Genomic DNA, 23381 nt, shown 5'->3' with positions numbered 1-23381 from the left:
ACGAATTTGCCATAAGGGTATAATGGAGAAGCTTACAAAAATATGGTGGGGCCAAATAGGAAATTGGGGCCAAAACGAACTGCCGGACACAATTGGGGGCCAAAACGGTGAGTTGGTCACAATATGGGGGCCAAAACGGAATTAACCCTTTAATTTTCTATTTCACTACACTTATTTTACCCATTGTAAGACTTCATTGGGTTGCTTGTGCATGCTTGAAAGAGAGTCCGAAACAAGAACCATTCAATGAATTGAACAAATTAGAAGTCATAGATGCCTAAAAAATTTGGTTGTTTACCATTTGAGTGTCTAGATAATCACACATTTGTCGAGGAAAGAGACCAATTACCACCCAATGGTAAGGCCAAAAATAAAAATAAAACAACCCTAAGAGCCAATAGTTTACATGAACTAAGAGCAACTCTAACCTTACCCGTCTTAGACCGAAAAAACAAATTTTTCACTTACAATTTGAATTTTTGGTCTCAACGGACACAGGTTGGAGTTTCTAGTGTAAGACCATGGTGTGATGGGGAAATTGGTGGGATAATTCTACATTCCTTGTTGAGGGTCATTTGTCACTAGCTTCTTGAAAATCCATTGCAAAGGAAAACAACTTTAAAGCTAGAAGAAGAAGAACCAATTCTTTCTTCTATCTTATCTCCCTTAATTTATTCCAACTGTCGTTTGATTAGATTCTCTTTCTTTCAGCTTTGTCACCACCCACTCTTCTTTTCCTCATCAAAGTAACCCCCTTCATCACAATCCTCTCTCTCTCTCTCTCTAAGTTCTTGGAACTTACTCCTCTTTCTCTCTCTAATGGCAGCTGAAGATAATCAACCCAAAGAACAAGAAGAAGAAACCCACCCAAAGATGACTAAAGACCCATCCAAACGTGCACCAATGCCTTCTAAATCTCATGATATCTATCGCCAAGTTACCCAATTTCTAGTTATCTTTCTCATTTTAGCTGGTATAACTGCACTCGTAATTTGGCTAGTTTACCGCCCCCATGATCCTCACTTCACAGTCATCGGCGCCGCCCTATATGAACTCAACACCACCTCACTTCCTTTCATCTCAACCACCATGCAATTCACAATTCTCACTAGAAACCCAAACAAAAGGGTATCTATACATTATGCTCATCTTTCCGCTTATGTATCGTATCGTAATCAAGCAATTACCTTGCCAGTGATGTTGCCGGAGTTCGTTCATGATGAGAAGAGTACGGTGGCTTTGTCGCCGATATTGGGTGGTGGTGGAATGGTGGTTCCGGTTAGTACGGAGGTGGTGAATGGGTTGTTGAGTGATGAAGCTTATGGGGTTTTAGGGTTGAGGTTAGTTTTATTGGGGAAATTGAGATGGAAGGCTGGTGGGTTTAAGAGTGGGAGATATGGAGTGACTGTGAAATGTGATATGTTAGTAGGGTTTAAGAAAGGGTTTTTAGGTCAACTTCCTTTGCTTGGATCTCCTGAGTGTGATGTTGATATATAAGTTGTTTTTTAGTATCATACCATAGTTGTTTTTCAAAGAAAAAAAAAAAGTTTCAATTTTTGTTTGTTAATTTCTCTATCTTGTTTTAGTATTTCTCATCCTCTGTTTCATCTCTCAGTTGCTGCATGAGTTCATTTCTGTAATAAAATTAGATCTTATAACTATTCTCGGTTAGTACATGGGTTCATCTCTACAATAAAATCAGATCTTATAACCACTCTCGATTAGTTCATGGGTTCATTTCTATAATGATCTTTGTTTAGTGACTCATCAAATCAAGAATTTTGTCAAACTTCTCTATAGACTTAGCATTTCCCACTATAAAATTCGATTTCAAACGAAAAGCTAAATTGACCAAAAAGAATATTAGAGTTTGATTTTGATATATCTATCTACATGCTAGAACCAGTTAACACCGTAGATTCTACCCCATAGTCAATCTTATTGTTATGGAGATCATGTCAGTATACAAACTAGCTCACTCCCATAGTGACCAGTTGACTAGGCGTAGGAAAATGGGGGTCAACTAATAGTCGGTTACTTGTAAAGGCCTCGTCTTTTTTGTTTTTAACCCACTCCTCTCTTGCAACTCTCTGTAAGTCTCAGACTAGGGAAGTCTGAGGATATTCAGATTGGCATGAGCCCGTACTATTACAACCCAGTACGGATTAGGCTCATTCTCAGTGCCCTCAGACTGGCCTAATTCATAGGGACGCTAACAGAGAGGGAGCCCCAAATGTAAAAGTGGGGCGCCTACGTATTCACCTTTAATTATTCTCATACAGTTGCAGAGGGCTTCATGTTACTTTTGATTTAATTGTTTCAGTAATGCCGGATCAGCTCACACCTATTACTTAACTCTTTTTGTGTTAATCTTGTAATCCTCAAAAATATTTGAGCCGGCTACATGCATCAATCTAATATTTAAAAGAGTTAATTCCTATTTGGCCCCCTACTTTGTGACCAGCTTCAAATATGGCCCCTAAATTTCTGTAAATTCAAATATGACCCCCTATTTTCAGACAAATGGCATAATTACCCCTCTTATTAATGTATTTTGAAAATAAAATAAAATAAAATAACCTAAATTCCACCTCACTTCCCTCTCCACCACTCATCTCTCTCCACGTCCAGGGGCGGAACCAAGATTCCATGCTAGAGAGGGCAAGCCGAAAGCATTACCAAGCAAAAACAAGATTTTCTCTAGCAATTGGCAAGTTAATTAAGGTCAATTAGCTTTTTAAAACCAAATGGAATTAAAAAGTGAAAATGGGGCCGGCCATGAGAGTTGAACCCAAGTCTCTGGGTTGGAATCACATGCACTCAACCAGAGGAGCTAAAGCAATTGTAGTGTTTTATTTGTAGTTTCACAAAACTATGTGGAGATCAGGCCGGGCAACTGCCCAGCCTGGTCTCCACATAGTTCCGCCCCTGTCCACGTCACCTCTCTCTCTCTCTCCAAGTCACCTCTCTTCTCCGATGAAGGTTGCCAGCCGGAAAATTTTCCGACCGGCGACCTTCAAACTTAAAAAAATAAAATATATTTTTATTGTTTTCACACATCTCTCTTTCTCTCTAAAAATTCCGGCGAAGGGGGTTTCCATTCGCCTGAATCTGGTCTTTTGAAGGAAAACCCCCTTCGCCAGAATTTTTAGAGAGAGAGAGAGATGTGTGAAAAAAAAATTCTTAAGTTTGAAGGTCGTCGGCCGGAAAATTTTCCGGCCGGCGACCTTCATCGGAGAAGAGAGTGGTGACTTGGAGAGAGAGAGAGGGGTGACGTGGAGAGAGATGAGTGGTGGAGAGGGAAGTGAGGTGGAATTTAGGTTTTATTTTTATTTTATTTTGAAAATACATTAATAGAAGGGGTAGTTATGGCATTTGTCTGAAAATAGGGGGTCATATTTGAATTTACAAAAATTTGGAGGCCATATTTGAAGCTGGTCACAAAGTAGGGGGCCGGATAGGAATTAACTCAATTTAAAATGGTAAAAGATGAAGAATGGGATGGGGCCATGGGGGAATGAGCTAAAGTAGGGATCATAATTGATGTAGCATCGTGATTATTTCATATGATTTGGATGATGGATCGGGTGAGTCAGGTTCAGACAATGAAAAATATCACTATGGTCGGCAATAGTTAGTAACACTCTCATTCATTTGTTTGGTTTTATGTGCTTTAGTGTTTTTGGTGTCTTCCTTTTAAGTACAAAAGAAGTTACACCTTTCTGTTTTATTTGACAGGGTGGAAATTGGATGGTTATCAACAAAAAAACAGCTTTACATACGCTTGGCTTTCCATGCAATTTTTGTTAACGACCAAAATACCCTCGCTTGACGCAAACCAACCATTTTCGGCTGCACCAAAATACCCTCGCATGTGTATGAGGAAGTCAATATCACGTAATTTTGATTCCTCCAAACTGTTGGAGGGTGAGTTGGAGTCTATACTACCATGCTATATCCGCGAAATACCCTTCTCTGATGTTTTGGAGAGAATTTATAATTTATACTGTGAGGTTCGTTTAGTTTTCTATTATACTTTCTTATTACAAGAAAGAACAAAACTATATACTAAAGTGGTGAAATCTAGTCGTGTGGTTCAAAATCTCAAGCAAGTTGTACACCATGAAGAGTTTGATTCCTTCACAATATTAATTCAACTTTTCGTTTACTTTATCTCTATGCAGGCATAAGGAGAACCAGGTACCAAATTATTAACCAATAGTTGTATTTGTCAAATAGGCAGCATATTCCTTCATACCAATTGAGACGAACTGAAAAAGTAAGAAATCAAAATTTTCCGAAAAAATTCTAGTGTCATAAATACATAGTGTTTTATGGACTCCCGTTATTTCTCAGAGAGTAAAATGAGGGGAAAAAAAGCACTTTAATGAATTATCAAGATAATTCTGATATGAGAAATGTTATATACACTTACCATTTGTACCTGCCACACTTACATCTCCTTTGACTTCAACAAAAATTACCTTTGACGTGAGTGTATATCATAAAACTGGCGAGTGCATTTAAAACTTCCCTTAGGATATTGAGGGAAAAGTAGAGAGGTGCCCCAAGATTCCCACACATAATACTGTACAGCCAAGCTCATACAAAATGGATATGAAATGGCGTTTTAGAGGCGCCCCGTTATTGTTTTTTTTTTTCGAAATTCGCCCCGTTATCGTTAAAACACTTTCTTTATTGTCACCTCAAATTGAGCCACTTTCTTACGTGGCACCCCTAACATCTCTGGTAATCTGAAACCCTAAACTTTTTCTCATTCTGGCGATCTAGCCTAGTACCGAAGACGTATCTGTGATCCAGGCTCTGAGTTCAATCTCTTCACCTTCTAAATTTCAGATCTTCCGGTATTACAATCTAAAATGTTGAAAATTTTGAGACGGATGTTTCAATGAAACAATTTGGAAGGTGGCCCAGCCAACCCCAGGGCTGGCCATATTCTGTCTGGTTTATTTTCAATAATAGAGGGAAAACAGTGTAGTCAAATCAGAGTCACTTGTGGCCATAAAATCAAGATAGGGTTACCCCCTTAGATATTGCCCTAATGAGATATACCATTTGTTAACCAACAAAAAGGAAATTTTATTTTCCCCTATAATATACATAATGATGTGAAGCTATATCAAATTACCCATCAATGTTCATTTCTTTCATACATGATCTCGACGTATTGAATCTACGGTTCACAGTTTCCCGCTTTAGTAAGCTACTATCACTTAGCTCTTGACCGGGAAATCTAAAAGAGTTTTTTTTGTTTTCGTGGTCTTTTTGTCATATTTTATTTCTAAATCGAGAAAAGCTTTTTTTTTTTTGCCAACTATCCGACCGACACTATGATAACTATTAACTATTTCTTCACATTTTGTAAGGCTAGAATATTTCCACGTAAATAAAACATTTGCCTTTACCCAACTAGCATTTACATGTACCCAACTATTATTAATACAACACAAATTCAATTCGACCACAAACACAACTCGGGCACCAACTACAATGAAAGGAGTTAACAAGAAATTGGTTTCGCTAATAATAATGGCGGTGGTGGTAGCGACGATGACCACCATGACAGAGTTAACGGAAGCGAGCACATTGACAGTTTGGGCCGGGCCAGGTTGCAACAGGCGTGGCGAGGTACTCAGAGACTGTGGTTGCTCAACTATTACCCTGAAAGGTGGGTATCAATTCGTATATAGTGGAGATAGTGCTATGTTCTATAATCAGCCTGGTTGCACAGGTGGGGTTATGAATCATTTAAGCGTTTCTACCAATAAGTGTAGTTCTTCTATTCCATGGAAGAGTATTTATATCGATTGTGAGTAATATATTCATACCCCTCTTAGAGTATGAACAGTTACACATTTCAATTCCTAAATAAATAAGGGGACTAATAATTCTTCTTTTTCCTTTTCTTCACAAGTTAGTGTTTCGGATTCGTTTATCAAAGGTGAAATGTTGATGTATGTCTTGTTTCCTAGTTTACCCTTTCACTTTACCCGACAAGCAAGCCTTTTATGGCGTTGTAAATATATTTTTGCATGGTTTTTTTCGAATCCTCATATTTGCTGAAGACAAACTTTTTTCCTCGTATACTCTCGTAACTTTTATACAAAGGGTAAACTTACTGATTTCAAAAGTGTCCATAGAATTTTGCTTGTATATTTGGGACCTCCAAACATAAAATGAAACACTAAGCCTATTTGACTAAAAACAAGTGAATGTATATAATAACTATACACCAACATTCTTGAGTTGGACCAAGTCACTTGTTCACCCACACCCAAGAAGCCCTCTCCTTTGCCGGACGCCCGGACCAGACAACTGTTAGACGAAGGAGAACCAACCTTTTCGTTAAATAGAATGGAACATCAACATCCCTTCTGCCAGGTTTGACGAAAGGTGACCTTCATCTTCATCTCTGTTTTGGTAGATAGCTACATTTTTTTTGTCTCCGGCTGCTTACTTTCATCTTGATCTTTTTCCTTTTTCAAATTCGGAATTGCTCGAAGTGTTTGTGGGCTTAGAAATCTCTGCTTTTGGGTGGACTTCCTAAAACCGTTTGTGGAATCTGTAATTTCTGTATTGTGCCTATATAAATTCCCGAAAAATCAATCTGAAGCCCGAGATAAGTTGGGCTGTTACGGATTCACAACTAGACTAATGAAAGTTCTGTGGGCGCCACTTGACCCAAGTTATAGACGTTTGACTTCCCGTGTTTATAACCATTCAAGTGCACCACACTTTGGTGGAGTGATTGGACACTCCCTCTTAAGCTCACAAGGTCTTGAAATTGTATCATGATAGGAAGATGTTTATCATCAATATTTACTCCATGCGATATAGGCAATAAATAAAGTAGATTTAAGAATAGATGGACTTTTAAGCCCCCTAGGATGGCCCTAAGGGTCTTTATATAACCTTTTGCCGGCCCAAGATGTCCTAATTGACGGTTATAGTGTTAACTTAATTCATGATGTATCAATGTCATTCAAATGCAATGACTTTTGGAGCTCAATAAAAAAAAAGAATTGGTTCAAGATCTTGCAACATAAAAACTGACACAGCAGAACAAATTTTGCACATAAAAATCAGCATGGCATGGACGAAATTACCCAAATGAGCGAAATTAGCCAAAGGAAAAATGATCTGATTCCTGAAAGCTGGACTTATGGTGGATCGGATGTCTTGAACCTCACCACCGCCAACACTACCACCAAAAACTCACCACCAACACCACCAAAAAAACCACACAGACATATAATCGATCTCTAGTCTCTTCGTAAACAATCCAAGACTAATTCTATTTCATTTGTTTTATTTTTTTCTTTCCTGATTAATATTTGACTATTCTAAGTTTAAAAAATTACATAAATTTGACATTTTGCAGTTCGCACTTAACCAGGCAAGAAATAACTTGTCAAGTTTTGTTGTTTGAACTTTGAAAAAATCTAGGTAAAACATGTTAATTAGATTAATTCAACATTCTAGATGAACAACAAGTAACTAATTAACTCTTGTCTCTTCTTGATCACTCTCTCTTGAGCAAGAGAGAGAGAGAGAGAGAGAAGTGAATTTCTTGAACAGATCTCTCCTATTACTAATTCCATGAATATATTGACAAAGTCTCATTTTTTTAATAATTAAAAATAAAAATATTCTACTCATATATTTAAACAAAGAGTCTAAGATAAACATTTTCTTTGAATCTTTGCCTATAAATACCTTCAAAATACAAATCAATGATATCACATCCAAAAGCCATTAAAACCATCTTTCTCTTACAAATTAACCATCAAAAAACTTAGGAAAACAATTTCCAATGGCAGCTACAAACAAAAACACACCAAACATGGTTTCTCTAGTGATAATGGCTATGGTGTTTGTAACACTCGTGGTTGAATACTCGAACGCAAGTTCTATAACGGTTTGGAGCGGGCCAGGTTGCGATAATAGTGGGCTGATTATAAGGAGGTGCGGATGCTCAGCCATACCAATCAATTACCGTGGCGGGTACCAATTCATATACAATGGTCAAACCGCTGCCTTGTACAACCAGGCGGGGTGCAACGGTGTGGCTCATACTCGGCTCAACGGGGATGCGCGTGGGTGTTCACCGTTTGGATGGAGGAGTATCTTTATCCAGTGTTAATCTATACAAAACAATACTTTATGTATGTAACGGCTAACGTAAATATTTAGCAGTTTGATTTCGTGTGTGACATAAAGTATATCTAAATAAAGTCATGTAAAAGTATTTTTGTGTCTCTTGTTGATGTATTTCTCCCGAATTTGAGGTGTTTAATGGATGTTAAATAAGCACGTATTAAATTTAAGGTAAAATTGAAAGGGGTGTATCTGTTAATTGTTATTGGCATAGGCTCCCTAGTCCTACAACAAAAATTAGTGTGGATGCGCCCTTAAAAATTGCTAATCTTAATGTGGTTGCATCTGGAACGGGGTTCCAATAACAATTCTAAGGGGCTTTGGTAATAATTCCTTGCTAAGACCGTTGCGACGTGCGCTTCCTCTTTATAACGGTAATAAAATGATGCGTTCAAAGCACGCTTCTTTACGTGTAATAGTGAAGGGGACTAAAATTGGGGAAAAAATGTGGGTGAAATCAAGAACGTGGGAGAAGGCAGGGAGAAAAGAACGACGATGGAAGATCGATGAACGACGATGGAAGATCGATGAACGACCAAAATATTAACATGATTTGCTGAAAACAATATTAACAAGCGGTAACTTTTAAAAACTTTATTATGAGGGCCAAAATTTCTACATTGGTACTGGTGTTTCTAGCTACTCGGTAAATACTTGACCTATGGTGGTTTTGTGGTGCATATAGCAATCCATTATAGGTTGCGCGAGAAGTATTTATGGTAAAGCTATTGATGCTTGAACCAAGTGACATGTGTATTTGTATTTTCCTGTTTATAAAGAACCAGCTCCAAAAAAGTATTTTTCAAGGGCCAAATTTTTTTCCATTGGGACCGTTATTCTAGCTGCATAATAGATACTTAACTTATGGTGGGTTTGTGGTGTATAAATCCATATTATCCATGATAGGTTGCGCGAGAAGTATTTATGAGGCAGTTATTGATGCTTGAACAATGGGTCATGTATTCTATATATGTTCTTGTTTTCTAATCAACCTGTAACACATACTTCAAAAGAGCCCAAATGTTTACCCAGAGGGACTGTTTTTTATAGCTACTCGATAGATACTTAACTTGTTGTGGTTTTGTGGTGTAAAAAGCCATGTTATCCATAACAGGTTGCGCGAGAAGTATTTATGAAGCAGTTATTGATGCTTGAACAATGGGTCATGTATTCTATATATGTTCTTGTTTTCTAATCAACCTGTAACACATACTTCAAAAGAGCCCAAATGTTTACCCAGAGGGACTGTTTTTTATAGCTACTCGATAGATACTTAACTTGTTGTGGTTTTGTGGTGTAAAAAGCCATGTTATCCATAACAGGTTGCGCGAGAAGTATTTATAGGGAAGCTATTGATGTTTGAATACGTGTTTTTCATGTGTATACTAATTTCTAATTGATGTTGATATCCCTTTGAGGTCTTAAACTCCTAATCTTTAATGAATTGTTAAAATCAGTGAAGCTTGCTTGACTGATTTTGTTGTTGAAGCCATGTTTGACTTTCATTAGTGAAGCTTGCTTGGTATCTCCCACTGAATGTTTTGTTGTTCTTCTTCCCGAACTTTTTGAAAGTGTTGTTGTCATCTTTGTTATTGAGATTGTTCGGTACGTAAGGCAGGGTTAGTTAGATCATTTTATATTGTGTCTCTCTTCTTAGTCTTGACTGCCTAGGGGTTTTCTTCATTGTATTGGATATTGTGTGTATCTCCTTTTTGTTGGGTTCAATATGCATGCTTAATCTTTTAAGACTATTGTAGGTGATGATTAGGACAACTAAAGCTAGTAAACAAGTTTCCATATTTGTTTTACTTGTTTATGGTTTTAGAAGCAAAAATTGTTTGTATCTTAGTTTATTGAGTGTGCACTATTTTTGTATACTTTCCTGTTTCCAATATATATATATATATATATATATATATATATATATATATATATATATATATATATATTTTTGAATTAATAATTTTGATTGTCATAACATATTAATATATTTTTTCGAATATAAAACTTTATTTGTTGAAAACAATATTAACAAGCGCCAACTTTCAAAAACTATATTATGAGGGCCAAAATTTCTGCATCGGTACTAGTGTTTCTAGCTACTCGATAAATACTTAACCTATGGTGGTTTTGTGGTGCATATAGCAATCCATTATAGGTTGCGCGAGAAGTATTTATGGTAAAGCTATTGTGCTTGAACCAAGTGACACGTATTTATGTATTTTCCTGTTTCTAAAAAACCAGCTCCAAAAAAGTATTTTTCAAGGGCCCAAATTTTCTCCATTGAGACTGTTATTTCTAGCTACATAATAGATACTTAACCTATGGTGGTTTCGTGGTGTATAAAGCCATAAGATCCATGATAGGTTGCGCGAGAAGTATTTATTGGGCAGCTATAAGATCCATGATAGTCACAAGATCCATGGTGCTCATGTCTTCTATATATTTTCTTGTTTTCTAATCAACTGAAAGCAAATACTTTACAAGAGCCAACGATTTTTCATAGCGGACTGTTTTTTATAGCTACTCGATAGATACTTAACTTGTTGCGGTTTTGTGGTGTAAAAAACCATGTTATCCATAACAGGTTGCGCGAGAAGTATTTATATGGAAGCTATTGATGCTTGAACATGTGTTTTTCATGTGTATACTAGTTTTCTAATTAACGTTGATATCCCTTTGAGGTCTTAATCCTAATGAATTGTTGAAATCAGTACGTCCTTGTCTAGGTGTTCATATACATGTTTAATCTGTTTGACTATCGTTGGTGAAGTTTGCTTGGTACCTCTCACTGAACGTTTTGCTGTTCTTCTTCCCGAACTTTTTGGAAGTGTTTTTGTCATCTTTGTTATTGAGTTTGTTTGGTACCTAAGGCAGGGTTGCTAAGATCGATTTATATTTGATTTTGATATTTATGCGTCTCTTCTTAGTCTTGACTGACGGAGGGGATTTCTGTATGGTATTTGATATTTGTGTGTATCTCCTTTTTGTTGGGTTCAATATGCATGCTTAATCTTTTGAGACTATTGTAGGTGATGATTAGGAAAACTAAAGCTAGTAAACGAGTTTCCATATTTGTTTTACTTGTTCATGCTTTTGAAGCAAAAAGTGTTTATTTCTTAGTTTATTGAGTGTGCACTATTTTTGTACAATTTTCTGTTTCACAAATATATTTCTGGTTTCTAAATTAATAATTCTGATTGTCATAACATCTTAATATATTTTTCTAATTGAAAACATTAGTTGCTGAAAACAATATTATCAACAAGCGCCAACTTTTAGAAACTATATTATGAGGGCCAAAAATTTCTGCATTTGCACAGGTGTTTCTAGCTACTCGATAAATACTTAACCTATGGTGGTTTTGTGGTGCATATAGCCATCCATGGTAGATTGCGCGAGAAGTATTTATGGCAAAGCTATTGATGCTCGAACCAAGTGACACGTATTTATATGTTTTCCTGTTTCTAAAAAACCGGTTTCGAAAAAAGTATTTTGCAAGGGCCCAAATTTTCTTTGTTCGGACTGTTATTTCTAACTACTCGATAAATACTTAACCTATGGTTGTTTTCTGGTGTTTAAAGCCATATTATGCATGATAGATTGCGCGAGAAGTATTTACAAGGCAACTTTTGATGCTTGACAATAGGTCATATATTCTATATATGTTCTTGTTATCTAATCAACCAATATCATCTTTGAACGCATACTTTAAAAGAGCAAAATGTTTTCCAACATGGACTATTGGACTGTTTCTTATAGCTACTCGATAGATACTTGATTTGTTGTGGTTTTGTGGTGTAAAAAGCCATGTTATCCATAACAGGTTGCGCGAGAAGCATTTTATAGGGAAGCTATTGATGCTTGAATATGTGTTTTTCATGTGTATACTAATTTTCTAATTAACGTTGATATTCCTTTGAGGTCTTAATCCTTATTGAATTGTTAAAATCAGTACGTCCTTGTCTAGGGATTCATATATATGCTTAATCTAGTTGACTATCGTCGGTGATGTTTGCTTGGTACCTTCCACTGAAGTAAAACCCTACGTTTTGTTGTTCTTCTTCCCGAACTTTTTGGAAGTGTTATTGTCATCTCTGTTGTTTAGTTTGTTTGGTATTTTAGGCAGGGTTACTTAGATTGTTTTATAATTGATTTTTGATATTTATGCATCTCTTCATAGTCGTGACTGGCATGAGAAATTTCTGATAGTATTTGATATTTGTGTGTATCTCTTTTTTGTTGGGTTCAATGTGCATGATTAAGACCATTGTAGGTGATAATTAGGGCCACTAAAGCTAGTAAAGGAGTTTCCATATTTGTTTCACTTGTTCATGCAGAAGCAAAAAGTGTTTATATATTTATATGCTTAATCTGTTTGACTATCGTTGGTGAAGTTTGCTTGGCACCTCCCACTGAACATTTTGCTGTTCCGAACTTTTTTGAAAGTGTTGTTGTCATCTTTGTTCTTGAGTACCTAAGGCAGGGTTACTTGGATCGTTTTATATTTGGTTTTTGATATTTATGTGTCTCTTCTTAGTCTTGACTGCCGTAGGGGATTTCTGTATGGTATTTGACATTTGTGTGTATCTCTTTTTTGTTGGGTTCAATATGCAAGCTTAATCTTTTAAGACTATAAGCGAATTTCCATATTTGTTTTATTTCCTCATGCTTTTCCAAGCGAAATTCTTTTTATCCTAGTTTATCATGCGTGTGCACAACTTTTGTACAATTTTCTGCTTCCAAAATATATTTTTGGTTTCTTAATTAATAAAATTGTTTGTCATAACATATTAATGTATTTTCAAATTTTCAAAAAAAAAATGTATTTTCAAATTTAAAACATGATTTCCTGAAAACAATATTAACAAGCGTCAATTTTTAAAAAGTATATTATGAGGGCCAAAATTTCTCTATTGGTACTGGTGTTTCTAGCTACTCGATAAATACTTAACCTATTTGTGGTGCATAAAGCAATCCATGATAGGTTGCACGAGAAGTATTTCTGGTAAAGCTATTGATGCTGGAACCAAGTGATATGTATTTTGCTGTTTTTAAAAAACTAGTTCCGTAAAAGTATTTTGCGAGGCCCAAATTTTCTCCATTGGACTGTTATTTCTAGCTACATAATAGATAGGTTGCGCGAGAAGTATTTATAGGGAAGCTATTGATGCTTGAACATGTGTTTTTCATGTGTATACTAGTTTTCTAATAAACGTTGAAATCCCTTTGAGGTCTTAATCCTTAATGAATTGTTAAAATCAGTACGTCCTTGTCAAGGGGTTCATATACATGCTTAATCTGTTAGACTATCGTCGGTGAAGTTTTCTTGGTACCTTGCACTGAAGTAAAACCCTACATTTTGCTGTTGTCATCTTTGTTATTTAGTTTGTTTGGTACCTTAGGCTTGGTTACTTGCATCGTTTTATATTTGGTTTTTTATATTTATGTCTCTTTATAGTCTGACTGCCATTGGGAATTTCTGCATAGTATTTGATATTTGTGTGCATATCTTTTTTATTTGGTTCAATATGCATGCTTAATCTTGTAAGACTATTGTAGGTGATGATTAGGACAACTAAAGCTAGTAAACGAGTTTCCATATTTCTTTGACTTGTTCGTGCTTTAAGAAGCAAAAAGTGTTTATATCTTAGTTTATTGAGAGTGCAATATTTTTGTACAATTTTCTGCTTACGAACAATTTTCCGTCGCGGACTGTTTTTTATAGCTACTCAATAGATATTTAACTTGTTGTGGTTTTCTGGTGTAAAAAGTCATGTTATCTATAACAGGTTGCGCGAGAAGTATTTATAGGGAAGCTATTGATGCTTGAACATGTGTTTTTCATGTGTATACTAATTTCTAATTAACGTTGATATCCCTTTGAGGTCTATATCCTTAATGAATTGTTAAAATCAGTACGTCCTTGTCTAGGCGTTCAAAGAGAGTATTAATATTTTACAGGACAAAAGTTTGAATCCATGGCTATCTTGACTCTTGAGGACTCAAACTGGTACAATAGAAAGCTTACCCCAGCTAGTGACTGAGTTGCTTAAGCTTACAAGACATATATGATCTCAGCTGATTTATGTCTGGTATGTCCCGACATTATTTTTTTTACTCTTCAAGTATCTAAAATATGGCATTTAATTGATGTTGAAGTAGCTTGTTAGAGAGAGAAACTTCGGCAACGTGTAATATATGAATTTGCATCGACAAATTAACGTGTGATACGAATTAAGGTTAGGAATGATCTTTCTATTCCCACCAATCTGTCCATGATCAACCCTAACTCTAGATTCTTTTAGGTGGACTGTCTCTGGACTTAGCTTGTCCTAAAAACGGGTAAATACAAAAATTATCATGATAAAGTAGTTGAGAGTTCTGTTGCATATATTAAGTAGAAGTGTGAAACCCAAGTAGGATAGAGTGGTGGATACCTAATTTGGGTAGAGTTGGAACTTGGAAACTTCTTGTCGGTAATGGTACCTTTTAAATGATTATATGCCATCCTTGTCTTCTTACAAATATGCATTAGTTACAACTGTCCATAGTTAGCTGCTCATATGCCCATACCACTACTTTCCACTAGTAACCATAACAAGAAAATAAATTCATATCCCTTCACTCCTATTTTACTACTACAATCAAGAGGTTGTTTTGTATATCTTTTGGTTCCATCTCGCTAGTGTTCTTATAAATATCATTACTATGTTAGAACTCCTTAACTAGCTAGGCTTCTATACTCTGACTCTTATTCTAAGTTACCTAATAAAATAAATAATGAATGGTTGAACTTGAAACACTGAAACTAGAAGATAATGAAAGCTAATTGTCTTAAATGTATTGGTTGGGCTTCCTAAAATGTGGGCCCTCATTAATTTTGTGATTGAATGAATATTGGTAGTGTTCAAAATAAAATTTGAAATTTGACTCGAGTTAGCTTACCGTTTTTATTTGAAATTTGACTGGAGTTGGAACATTTTGTTTATATGAATGACTGATTTAGGTATGTTTCAGTTGGAAGTAGACAAGTCAGACATAACCATAGTGATGTCTCCACTCTTTAAAGTAAGCTTTAAAATAAATATAAAGTTGTTATAAATAAGAAAATCGTACAATATTTGAAGTTTCTATTAAGTATTTGATAATCTGATATAGTTAATGCAGTCATAAAATTAGTACCCACTTCCCTTTCTCTTTTAATCTTAATGATTATATCTATACATTCAAATTTTTAGCTTAATCTGTTGTAATTAGCGAAATATATTAAGAAAAAAAAACTTTTGAATTTAAAAGTTAACATATATTATTGAGTCCAGAAGACAATTACAAGGGCCCAGATTTTCTCCATTAGGGCTGGTATTTCTAGATACTTTACCTATGGTTGTTTTGTGGTGTATAAAGTCATATTATCCGTGATAGATTGCGTGAGAAGTATATATAGTGCAACTATTGATAATGCTTGAACAGTGGGTCGTGCAACAAACATCAACTTGTAACACTCACTTTACGATAGCCCAAAATATTTCCAGTGGGTACTGTTATTTGTAGGTTGTAGCTATTGAATAGATACTTAACTTGTTCTGTTTTTGTGGTGTACAAAGCCAAATTATCCATGACAGGTTGCGCGAAAAGTATTTGTAGTGACATGATGTTGTCATGTTTGTTATTCATTTTGTTTGGTACCTTGGGCAGGGTTACTTAGATCGTCTATTCATGTTATACATTGGAACTAGAGTTTCTAGCTGCTCGATAAATACTTATTTGCTGAAAACAATTTTAACAAGTGCCGACTTTTAAAAACTCTATTGTGAGGGTCAAAATTTCTACATTGGAACTAGAGTTTCTAGCTGCTCGATAAATACTTAACCTGCTGTTGTTTTAGTAATTACTAATCTGGCTAAGAGCCGATAAACAGATGATTAATAAGAAACACAGAAATTAAGGTTCTCAAGGGATACATAACAATCCTCAGAAATTGCTGCTACATGAACCTTCCTTCGTTTCCCTGCAGAAAGTAGTCAATGCTTAGTCTTGCTGCTCGAATTGCTTTTTACTTTGTTCTGCTCAGGTAGAGGGAAGAACTTCTTCACTTTCTGCATAGATAGACTTCCCCCTCATAACCAATTGGTTTTACGAATAGAAATATATGCATATTTAGCACATCGGACCTATGAAGAAAAAGTCGGGATTAATCCCCGAGTACTCCCCGACTACTCCTCAGCCCCCATCTTGCCGACTCGACTAGAGGCCAAAACTCTAGTCTCGTGGAATTCCGACTAAATCCCCGACTCGGTCCGACTAGGACCGAGTCGACTAGTCAGGCCAGGCGGGATTATTTAGCTGGCCCTTTTTTTCTTTTGCTCAAATCGACAAAGGTGGTATAGGATTTGCTCATTCGGCTTCTTCACCCTTCCTCTCCCCTCCAAACATCAATCTAACTAGATTGAAGTAATTTTGAAGTTTCTTCCTCTCCAGACAAGATTCCAAGTTTCTCTCTCTATCTTCTCAATTCTTTTTATGTGGCGCCCCGTGTTCCGAATCACGGTTTGCCCGGCAGTTTATAAAAGAAACTCGGTCTAATACTAATCTCAAACCAGTTTCAAATATAAACCCAAGCCCAAACTCTCATCACGGGTTACAAATCAAGAACAAACACAACGGAAAATCAAATATAGTTTAAACCTTTTGAAAATATGCTCGAAAAATATGTACCCCAAAATAGTTTTCATAAAGAGAAAAACAACTTGAATTCATGTTTATGAATAGTTCACAGAAGAGACTGAATTTGGACAGAGTCTCCTCTATAAATTGAACATATCAAACCTGAAAAACCTGTCAAACATTCATACATATATCCATAACTCCAACATATAAATAACATCGAATTCATTGTGATAGTGTGCATACTATTTACATGTGTACGATCACAAACAAGTGAGAGAACGATCCTAACTATTCTAGATGATACATATATAATATTATCGTTGTGATTATGTTGAAAATATAATAGAAATTATAATCTTACATAATGTGAGCCGTCGAAGTAAACTATGTCACTCCGGGTCACCAATACCTGCAACTGAACAACAACAAATAGGAATGAGATAACCCGAAGGTCAGCTCAGTAGGATACCTAGACATCCTACCCGCACCACACACATCAACATTTTAATACATTAATAGTTATAAGTGTTACATATATACAGAGATATCAATATGCACACGAAGCAAAGCAATATAGCAAGATAATTCTTCCAGCTTACCAAGATCACGACTGAATACGCCCTCAGTCGGGGTCACCTACTATTCGGCTAGGAAGAACCGTTCGGCCTTTGTTAGTGCGTAGGCAGGCGGCGCCTTATCGAACGTTTGACTACTGCAGTGTACACATGGATCCACGTAATACCCCGGTAAGAGCTTCCGTAACTCTCCCTTCGTCATCATCGCCCATCGGGCTGGCTTGTGATCTCGATACGCATCAAATAGTAAATCTCACCCAAACAATGATACTCTTAGAATATGTCATGACTTACCCAGACGACTATAAGGGCATCGTCGTGTAGCAGAGCCATATACCCACGGCGATACAATTATCTCATCTTGAGGCGCGTCCTATCTCCGGCCAGATCTGACGCTTCCTCGCAAGGTAACTCATTGACCATTCGAAGAATACCCAAACATATGCATGAACCTATAATAGTATTAAATGATCTGATAGGCTCCCAAAGCTACAAGAACAGAGCCCTCCTAAAGGTCCCATCAACCAAAAGGAGAAGAGCGTTCTCATGTCTCAAGGTAGGGTAAACCCTGTTTAAAGCCAAGCTTTTACTAGTGTCCACTTTCAGGGAATTAGTATTTTCTTATTAAGAAAACTCGGGTAAACACCCTCTTTCATTTCGGTGAAAACATTGGAAGTATCATTCACAACAGAATTCAAACCACACACACCAGTGGTTTAGCAGAATAAATAAACAAGCATGGCATTGGGTCAGTCCCCTAATCACTCCAAGGGTCGGAATACCCCAACTCCCATCCTCTCCGGACCCCATTCCGGGTAAACTAGAATGGTCGTTACCAAACGGCTGGCCACGCACCGAGTGTAACCCTTGACATAATTCATGGCTAATCCATAACATAAAATAAACAAGGGGACCAACCAATGCCCGTCGAAAAACAACCATTACACGTAACACAGATCAAGCGATTCCGCCTCCATGTTATACACGCAGCTCAAGCGATTCCGCCACCACGTGTTTACATTACACACAAAACGATCACACAGATCAAGCGATTCCGCCTCCATGTGATTATTTTTCAGAAAAACCAATTTGTTTTGAAAAGAGAAACATCCATAACATAGAGTACACCACATACATACATATCATACCATATCATATCATAAATTGAACTAGAGAACTATAAAAAGAAGAAAATGACTAACTATATATATATAATGGTGAAACGGGGAATACCCGTGCTCCAAGTAAGATTCATAGGATCCTACCTCTTCTTCGCTTCCAATGGTGCTCCTGCCTAAGCTCCACTTCTCCTCGAGCTCCCTATTGCAGTTCATTAGTCCTACTGAAATATGAAAGGGCAAAACGGTCATTTGACAGTCATATAACTGTCAAAAGTCCTCTTGCAGAGCAAGAATGCATAAAATGAATGAAACTATACTAGAAATGTCCTATCGGCACTAAAGAGATCACTGAGACGTTCCATCGAACAACTGATACACCTTATGAACCAAGCAACAAACCATGAACTCTATTTTATATTTCCGAGTCTTCATAAGCTGACAAATTATATAACGAACCAAATTCTATGAATCTTGAACTATCAAATCATAAAATGAACCTAATGTTACGAATCCATAACTCAACCTATCCATTTATGTTAACGGCAAGATTCGGGTAACCATCTCTATTCCAATTCATTACCAAAACTAGTTCATATATGAAATTCGAGCAATAATAATTTGGCAGCAACCCGTCTATATATGGACAACCCAAAATAGTCCACAATATCCTAAACACGATCCTGAACATAAATCATTCGAAGAAATATAACTATAACTATCCCAAATAGCTCTAAATTACGAACCCAAGAGATATTAGACCCAACTATACAGTTATCGAAATAATAATCATAAAACCATCAAATTCGGACGAAATAGAAAATTCTAAACGGATAGATATGTAGAACAAGTCGAGTGGAATTACCTGGAACAAGTTTCATCGAATTCCGATAACCGAGCGCGAAGAAATTAGTTGTCGAAATCAAACCATAAAAACTTTATAAATCAATTCACTTTCTCAACCTCTCTGTTCTTACAGGTGACTTCAAAAGAAAGCAAATAGCTTTTGAATTAAGTGGGGTGCATGGCAAAAGAAACGTGTACAATTGTGGCGTGAGGTGGTTTTAGAGAAATAATAAAATAATATATAAGCCGGTTATTTCATTTCAAAATCTCAATTTCAAATTCTAATTAACCCCCACGTCACACATGCATGCACGGTGGAAGGAAATAGTGGGTTGGGTTCATTTTTGAGTCCTACATTTACAACACCACCTAAACAAGTCCCTCGATTTGGCCAGATTGCAAAATGACCCCTGAAATCAGAACAAGTTGCAAATTTAACCCCTCTTTTGACTTGACCCAATTGTCAAATAGTCTTTCAACTAACCTTGAAAACATGGGATGTTACATTTTAGAACCCAGATTCAACTATTATTCTCTAAAAACTCAAATAAATGTTAGTTTTTTGTGTTTTATACTTCATTAATGCTGTAGAACTTGTTGATAATTAGATGTCTTCTTTTTAGGGATAAACTTTTAGTGTTTATACTTCATGAAAGCCCAAATACTTATATTCATACCAATCTATAATTATATATACAAAATAGACTATATATTTATATTCTACGACTAGTCCCGTGTAAATACGACTAGTAGCGACTAAGCCTAGTGCTGAGTCTGCCGACTAGTCCCCCTTGCGACTTTTCCAACATAGTATCGGACCAAGTTCTTTACGACAGTATAATTGAATATAGCAGTTAATGGCTAGTTCTATTTTCAAAGACATATTTTTTTATTGAATTTAAATTCTACTTCAGAAGCTTCTTGTTCTCTCCTTGTTGCATTCCTCTGGAAGGTTTTCAAGAAAGAAATGCAGGAATTTGAGGGGATAGAGTAGAGTTTAAACCATATTATCATGGACAAGAGTAGGGTCAAATACTAAACAATGTTATATTGTGCACCAACCAACCCTAGCCTATGAAGAGTGATTTCAAATCGTAGAAGTAAAATGTTTCCTAATCAAAACATCGGAATTCATACACCTCAGAGCTACAAGAATATTTAAACTCCTCGAATTTTGTCAAAACAAAAGGAGAATGGTATTTCAAACAATGGGGACATACAAAGAGGCGTATAGGTAGGGTCCAAAACAGAAGGAAAAAAACAGTCCCTCCAAAGGAGAAAAACATTACAGTATCGCGTCTGAGTGTTAAGAGTTCACAATTTGTAGTAATTATAAGATACTGAAGAAGAACCCAAATATTCATTACTCTTACTGAAGTTACTTCGAGTATAGTCAAGAATATCCGAATATTCGGATTGCAAAAAAAAAAAAAGTTAAAAGGAGTATCCAGTCGGTAGTTGCAAATTATTTGATGAATCAATATAACAGAATATGTACTAGTATATCATCTGCACCACTTTTGGAACATAGTTCCTGAGTATAACTTACATGTGCATCGGGTCACCAACTAACCCACTAGTTAAAAATACTAATAGTTCTTCGTCTCTTACCATTAGTTTCTGTCAGGATTATTTTATATCCAATCCCTTTAATGGATTGATCTCTCTTTCATTTATGAACTGATTATGTTGTTTAAATTCTTCCTCTATTTACTTTGTCGTAGTTTGCTCTTCCAAATTCAAACATGTTTCTTATTAACTCGTATTAGAACCTAATGATTTTGATCTAAATTGCTAATTTTTTGAATTTCCGTGTCATTGGTTGTGTAGTTGAGAGAGTCAGAAGCAAAAGCTACGGTTTTATCTAGAGAGCGAGAGCAACTGTTGCAGCAAAGAGATTCTGCCCTTAGGGAGGCACACCTATGGCGTACTGAACTTGGAAAAGCTAGAGAACAAGTTGTTATATTAGAAGGAGCCGTTGTAAGAGCTGAAGAGAGGGCCAGGGTTGCGGAGGTCAATGCTGAAGCTAGGGCAAGGAGGCTGTGGAAAAACAGTTGGCTGTTGTAAAAGAAAAAGAAGAGCATCTAGCATATGTTAGTATGTTGCAAGCGCAAATAAAAAGGTTTCATCTCCAAACTTTTCTTTATATACAGCTTTATAATATCTGTTTACTTTTCTTCAGGGTCAGATTTTGATTCCCAAACCTGCCCCATCTATAAATGGATTTTCCCAACCCGATCCATTTGTTAAAAACACTTATATTCAGTTTAAAATATAGCTAAAATATTAAGTGATTAGACATTATTACACGAGTGATTGAGATTTTATTTGTAGAATACTTAAACTAATTATGTACGATGATTAATTTATTTTTTGTGAGCATCTTCTTTTCTATTATATATTAAATTAATTATTATAACTTATGTAAGTATATCATTAAATACATAAAGTCTTGGTAATCGAGACGGAGCGGGTTCCAGTTGCATAATTCAAGTGTTGCTAAATCATGTTTCTGATTTTTTAACTCCTTCAGTGAAAGCATAAGTCGTGTAATTTAAGTGGTGCTCTTTAATTTGAGATCTAACTTCTTAATATACTGAACTGAGATATTACTTCTAATTCCCACAGGCAAGAAGGAGAAACTAAGCAAGTCTTCGAGGAAAAAACTAAGTCCTGCTCTAATTCAAACACTCCTTTAACAAAGCACGTTGATTTATCAGAAGAAAATGTGGATAAAGCGTGTCTTAGGGTTTCAAGATCAGTCCCACTTACAGGTGATCGAGAAAATCTCCGGTCGATTGGTGATGGAGAGTGGAATGATATTCAGGCAACAGATGCAAGGATTGCGGATGTTGCAGAAATTGCTCCGGAAGCAGAGGGAATCAGTTTGGATATTCCAGTTGCCAGTTTACCTGCTCCTGACCACCAAGAACATGAAGGAAACTCATTCAATCAGCCTTGATACGTAGACGACCTCATTTGTTCCTGAAGTCGAAACAGTTTCAACCAATCTTTAATGCCTTCCTCCAAAAAGACTTCTGCTTCAGTGGGGTGAATGTTTCATAGTTCCTATAGTCCCATAAGTTTCATTCTGTCGCTCTAGAATCTGTCCTGAACTTCTTTGAGACGTCGAATTCCAAATGTTACCAGATTTGGAGGTACTTATATTTAAAATAAATCTTGTGATGCTCCTTACTTTTTTTTTTTTTGTGTTTCAACTAGTGTTATGTTAAACTATGACAAAGATCTTTTAGTAGATGTCTAAATGAAATTATACTTTGGGTTCAGTCCATATTTGCTGCCATTATCTCAGTGCTTACAAACAGTGAATATGCATATACTTGATGAATATAGTGTTCTAAACTGATTAAGCAGAATATAAATTCAATATACTTGATTCTTGGAATTATTTTAACACCATCTCTTGATAGATACTTCATTGTCCATGAAATAGCTTACTTCAAAAAACTTTGAACAACTGTTCAGTTAGCGGCTTGAGGAAGTAGGTGTTGGAGATGGTGCGTTGGGTATTGTATCGTCGGATAGCTTGTTCATGGTGAGACGACGGTCAATTAGGTTACTTGTACTAGATTTGTCGAAAGGGACTGTTCATTTGGCATATGAGATGGAAAACTTTTAGACCTTATATTACCATATGCTCATCTCCCTTGGCCATTCTTGTCTAAGGCTGTCAGAACCGTCTTCCTTCACAAACTGTGTATTTGCAAACGCTCTTGGAGCTTATTTTGTTTTACTTAATTGTTTGACCACCAAACTAAAAACTTCGAAAAAGTAATATCCAATTTTTTCCTTATTTCTCTACTTCTGTATTCCGTTATCTGTTTTATCTTCAATTAGGATCCATTCATGGAAGTCTTCACGTTACCTTGTCAGAAGGGGAATAAGTCCCCTATTAGAGGAGATGATGTTCTTAGAGTGTAAGAATAATGAGTGGTTAAATAAAGAAGAGAAGAGGAGAAGAGGTGCCTCTATA

The 23381-nt window shown here is 36.1% G+C and overlaps 1 protein-coding gene and 2 long non-coding RNA genes across 3 annotated transcripts; 2 read left to right on the top strand and 1 right to left on the bottom strand.

Annotated features, from left to right (window-relative positions):
* The first annotated feature begins 619 nt into the window (after positions 1–619).
* LOC147569293 (NDR1/HIN1-like protein 1) lies at positions 620–1567 on the top strand. The gene has a single exon (XM_086671841.1). The coding sequence runs from the start codon at positions 820–822 to the stop codon at positions 1495–1497; it is 678 nt and encodes a 225-aa protein (XP_086527967.1). The 5' UTR covers positions 620–819; the 3' UTR covers positions 1498–1567.
* A 12582-nt stretch (positions 1568–14149) lies between these two features.
* LOC147569291 (uncharacterized) lies at positions 14150–22565 on the top strand. Its single transcript, XR_015231232.1, has 3 exons — positions 14150–14273; positions 21218–21509; positions 22016–22565. It is a non-coding gene; the product is annotated as an uncharacterized LOC147569291 (long non-coding RNA).
* LOC147569292 (uncharacterized) lies at positions 17009–18771 on the bottom strand. Its single transcript, XR_015231233.1, has 2 exons — positions 18689–18771; positions 17009–17263 (listed from the first exon to the last, which is right to left on the bottom strand). It is a non-coding gene; the product is annotated as an uncharacterized LOC147569292 (long non-coding RNA).
* Positions 22566–23381: the final 816 nt, after the last annotated feature.

Source organism: Eschscholzia californica, unplaced genomic scaffold, assembly GCF_041429995.1.
Source record: "Eschscholzia californica isolate CP2 unplaced genomic scaffold, dmEscCali1.0.p SCAF_1, whole genome shotgun sequence".
Taxonomy (NCBI): domain Eukaryota; kingdom Viridiplantae; phylum Streptophyta; class Magnoliopsida; order Ranunculales; family Papaveraceae; genus Eschscholzia; species Eschscholzia californica.
Note: the sequence above shows the minus strand (reverse complement) of the source record. Positions and strands in the feature narration are given on the sequence as shown.

Coding starts and splice junctions, on each gene's coding strand:
- LOC147569293 (XM_086671841.1), top strand. CDS start 820: ATGGCAGCTGAAGATAATCAACCCAAAGAACAAGAAGAAGAAACCCAC.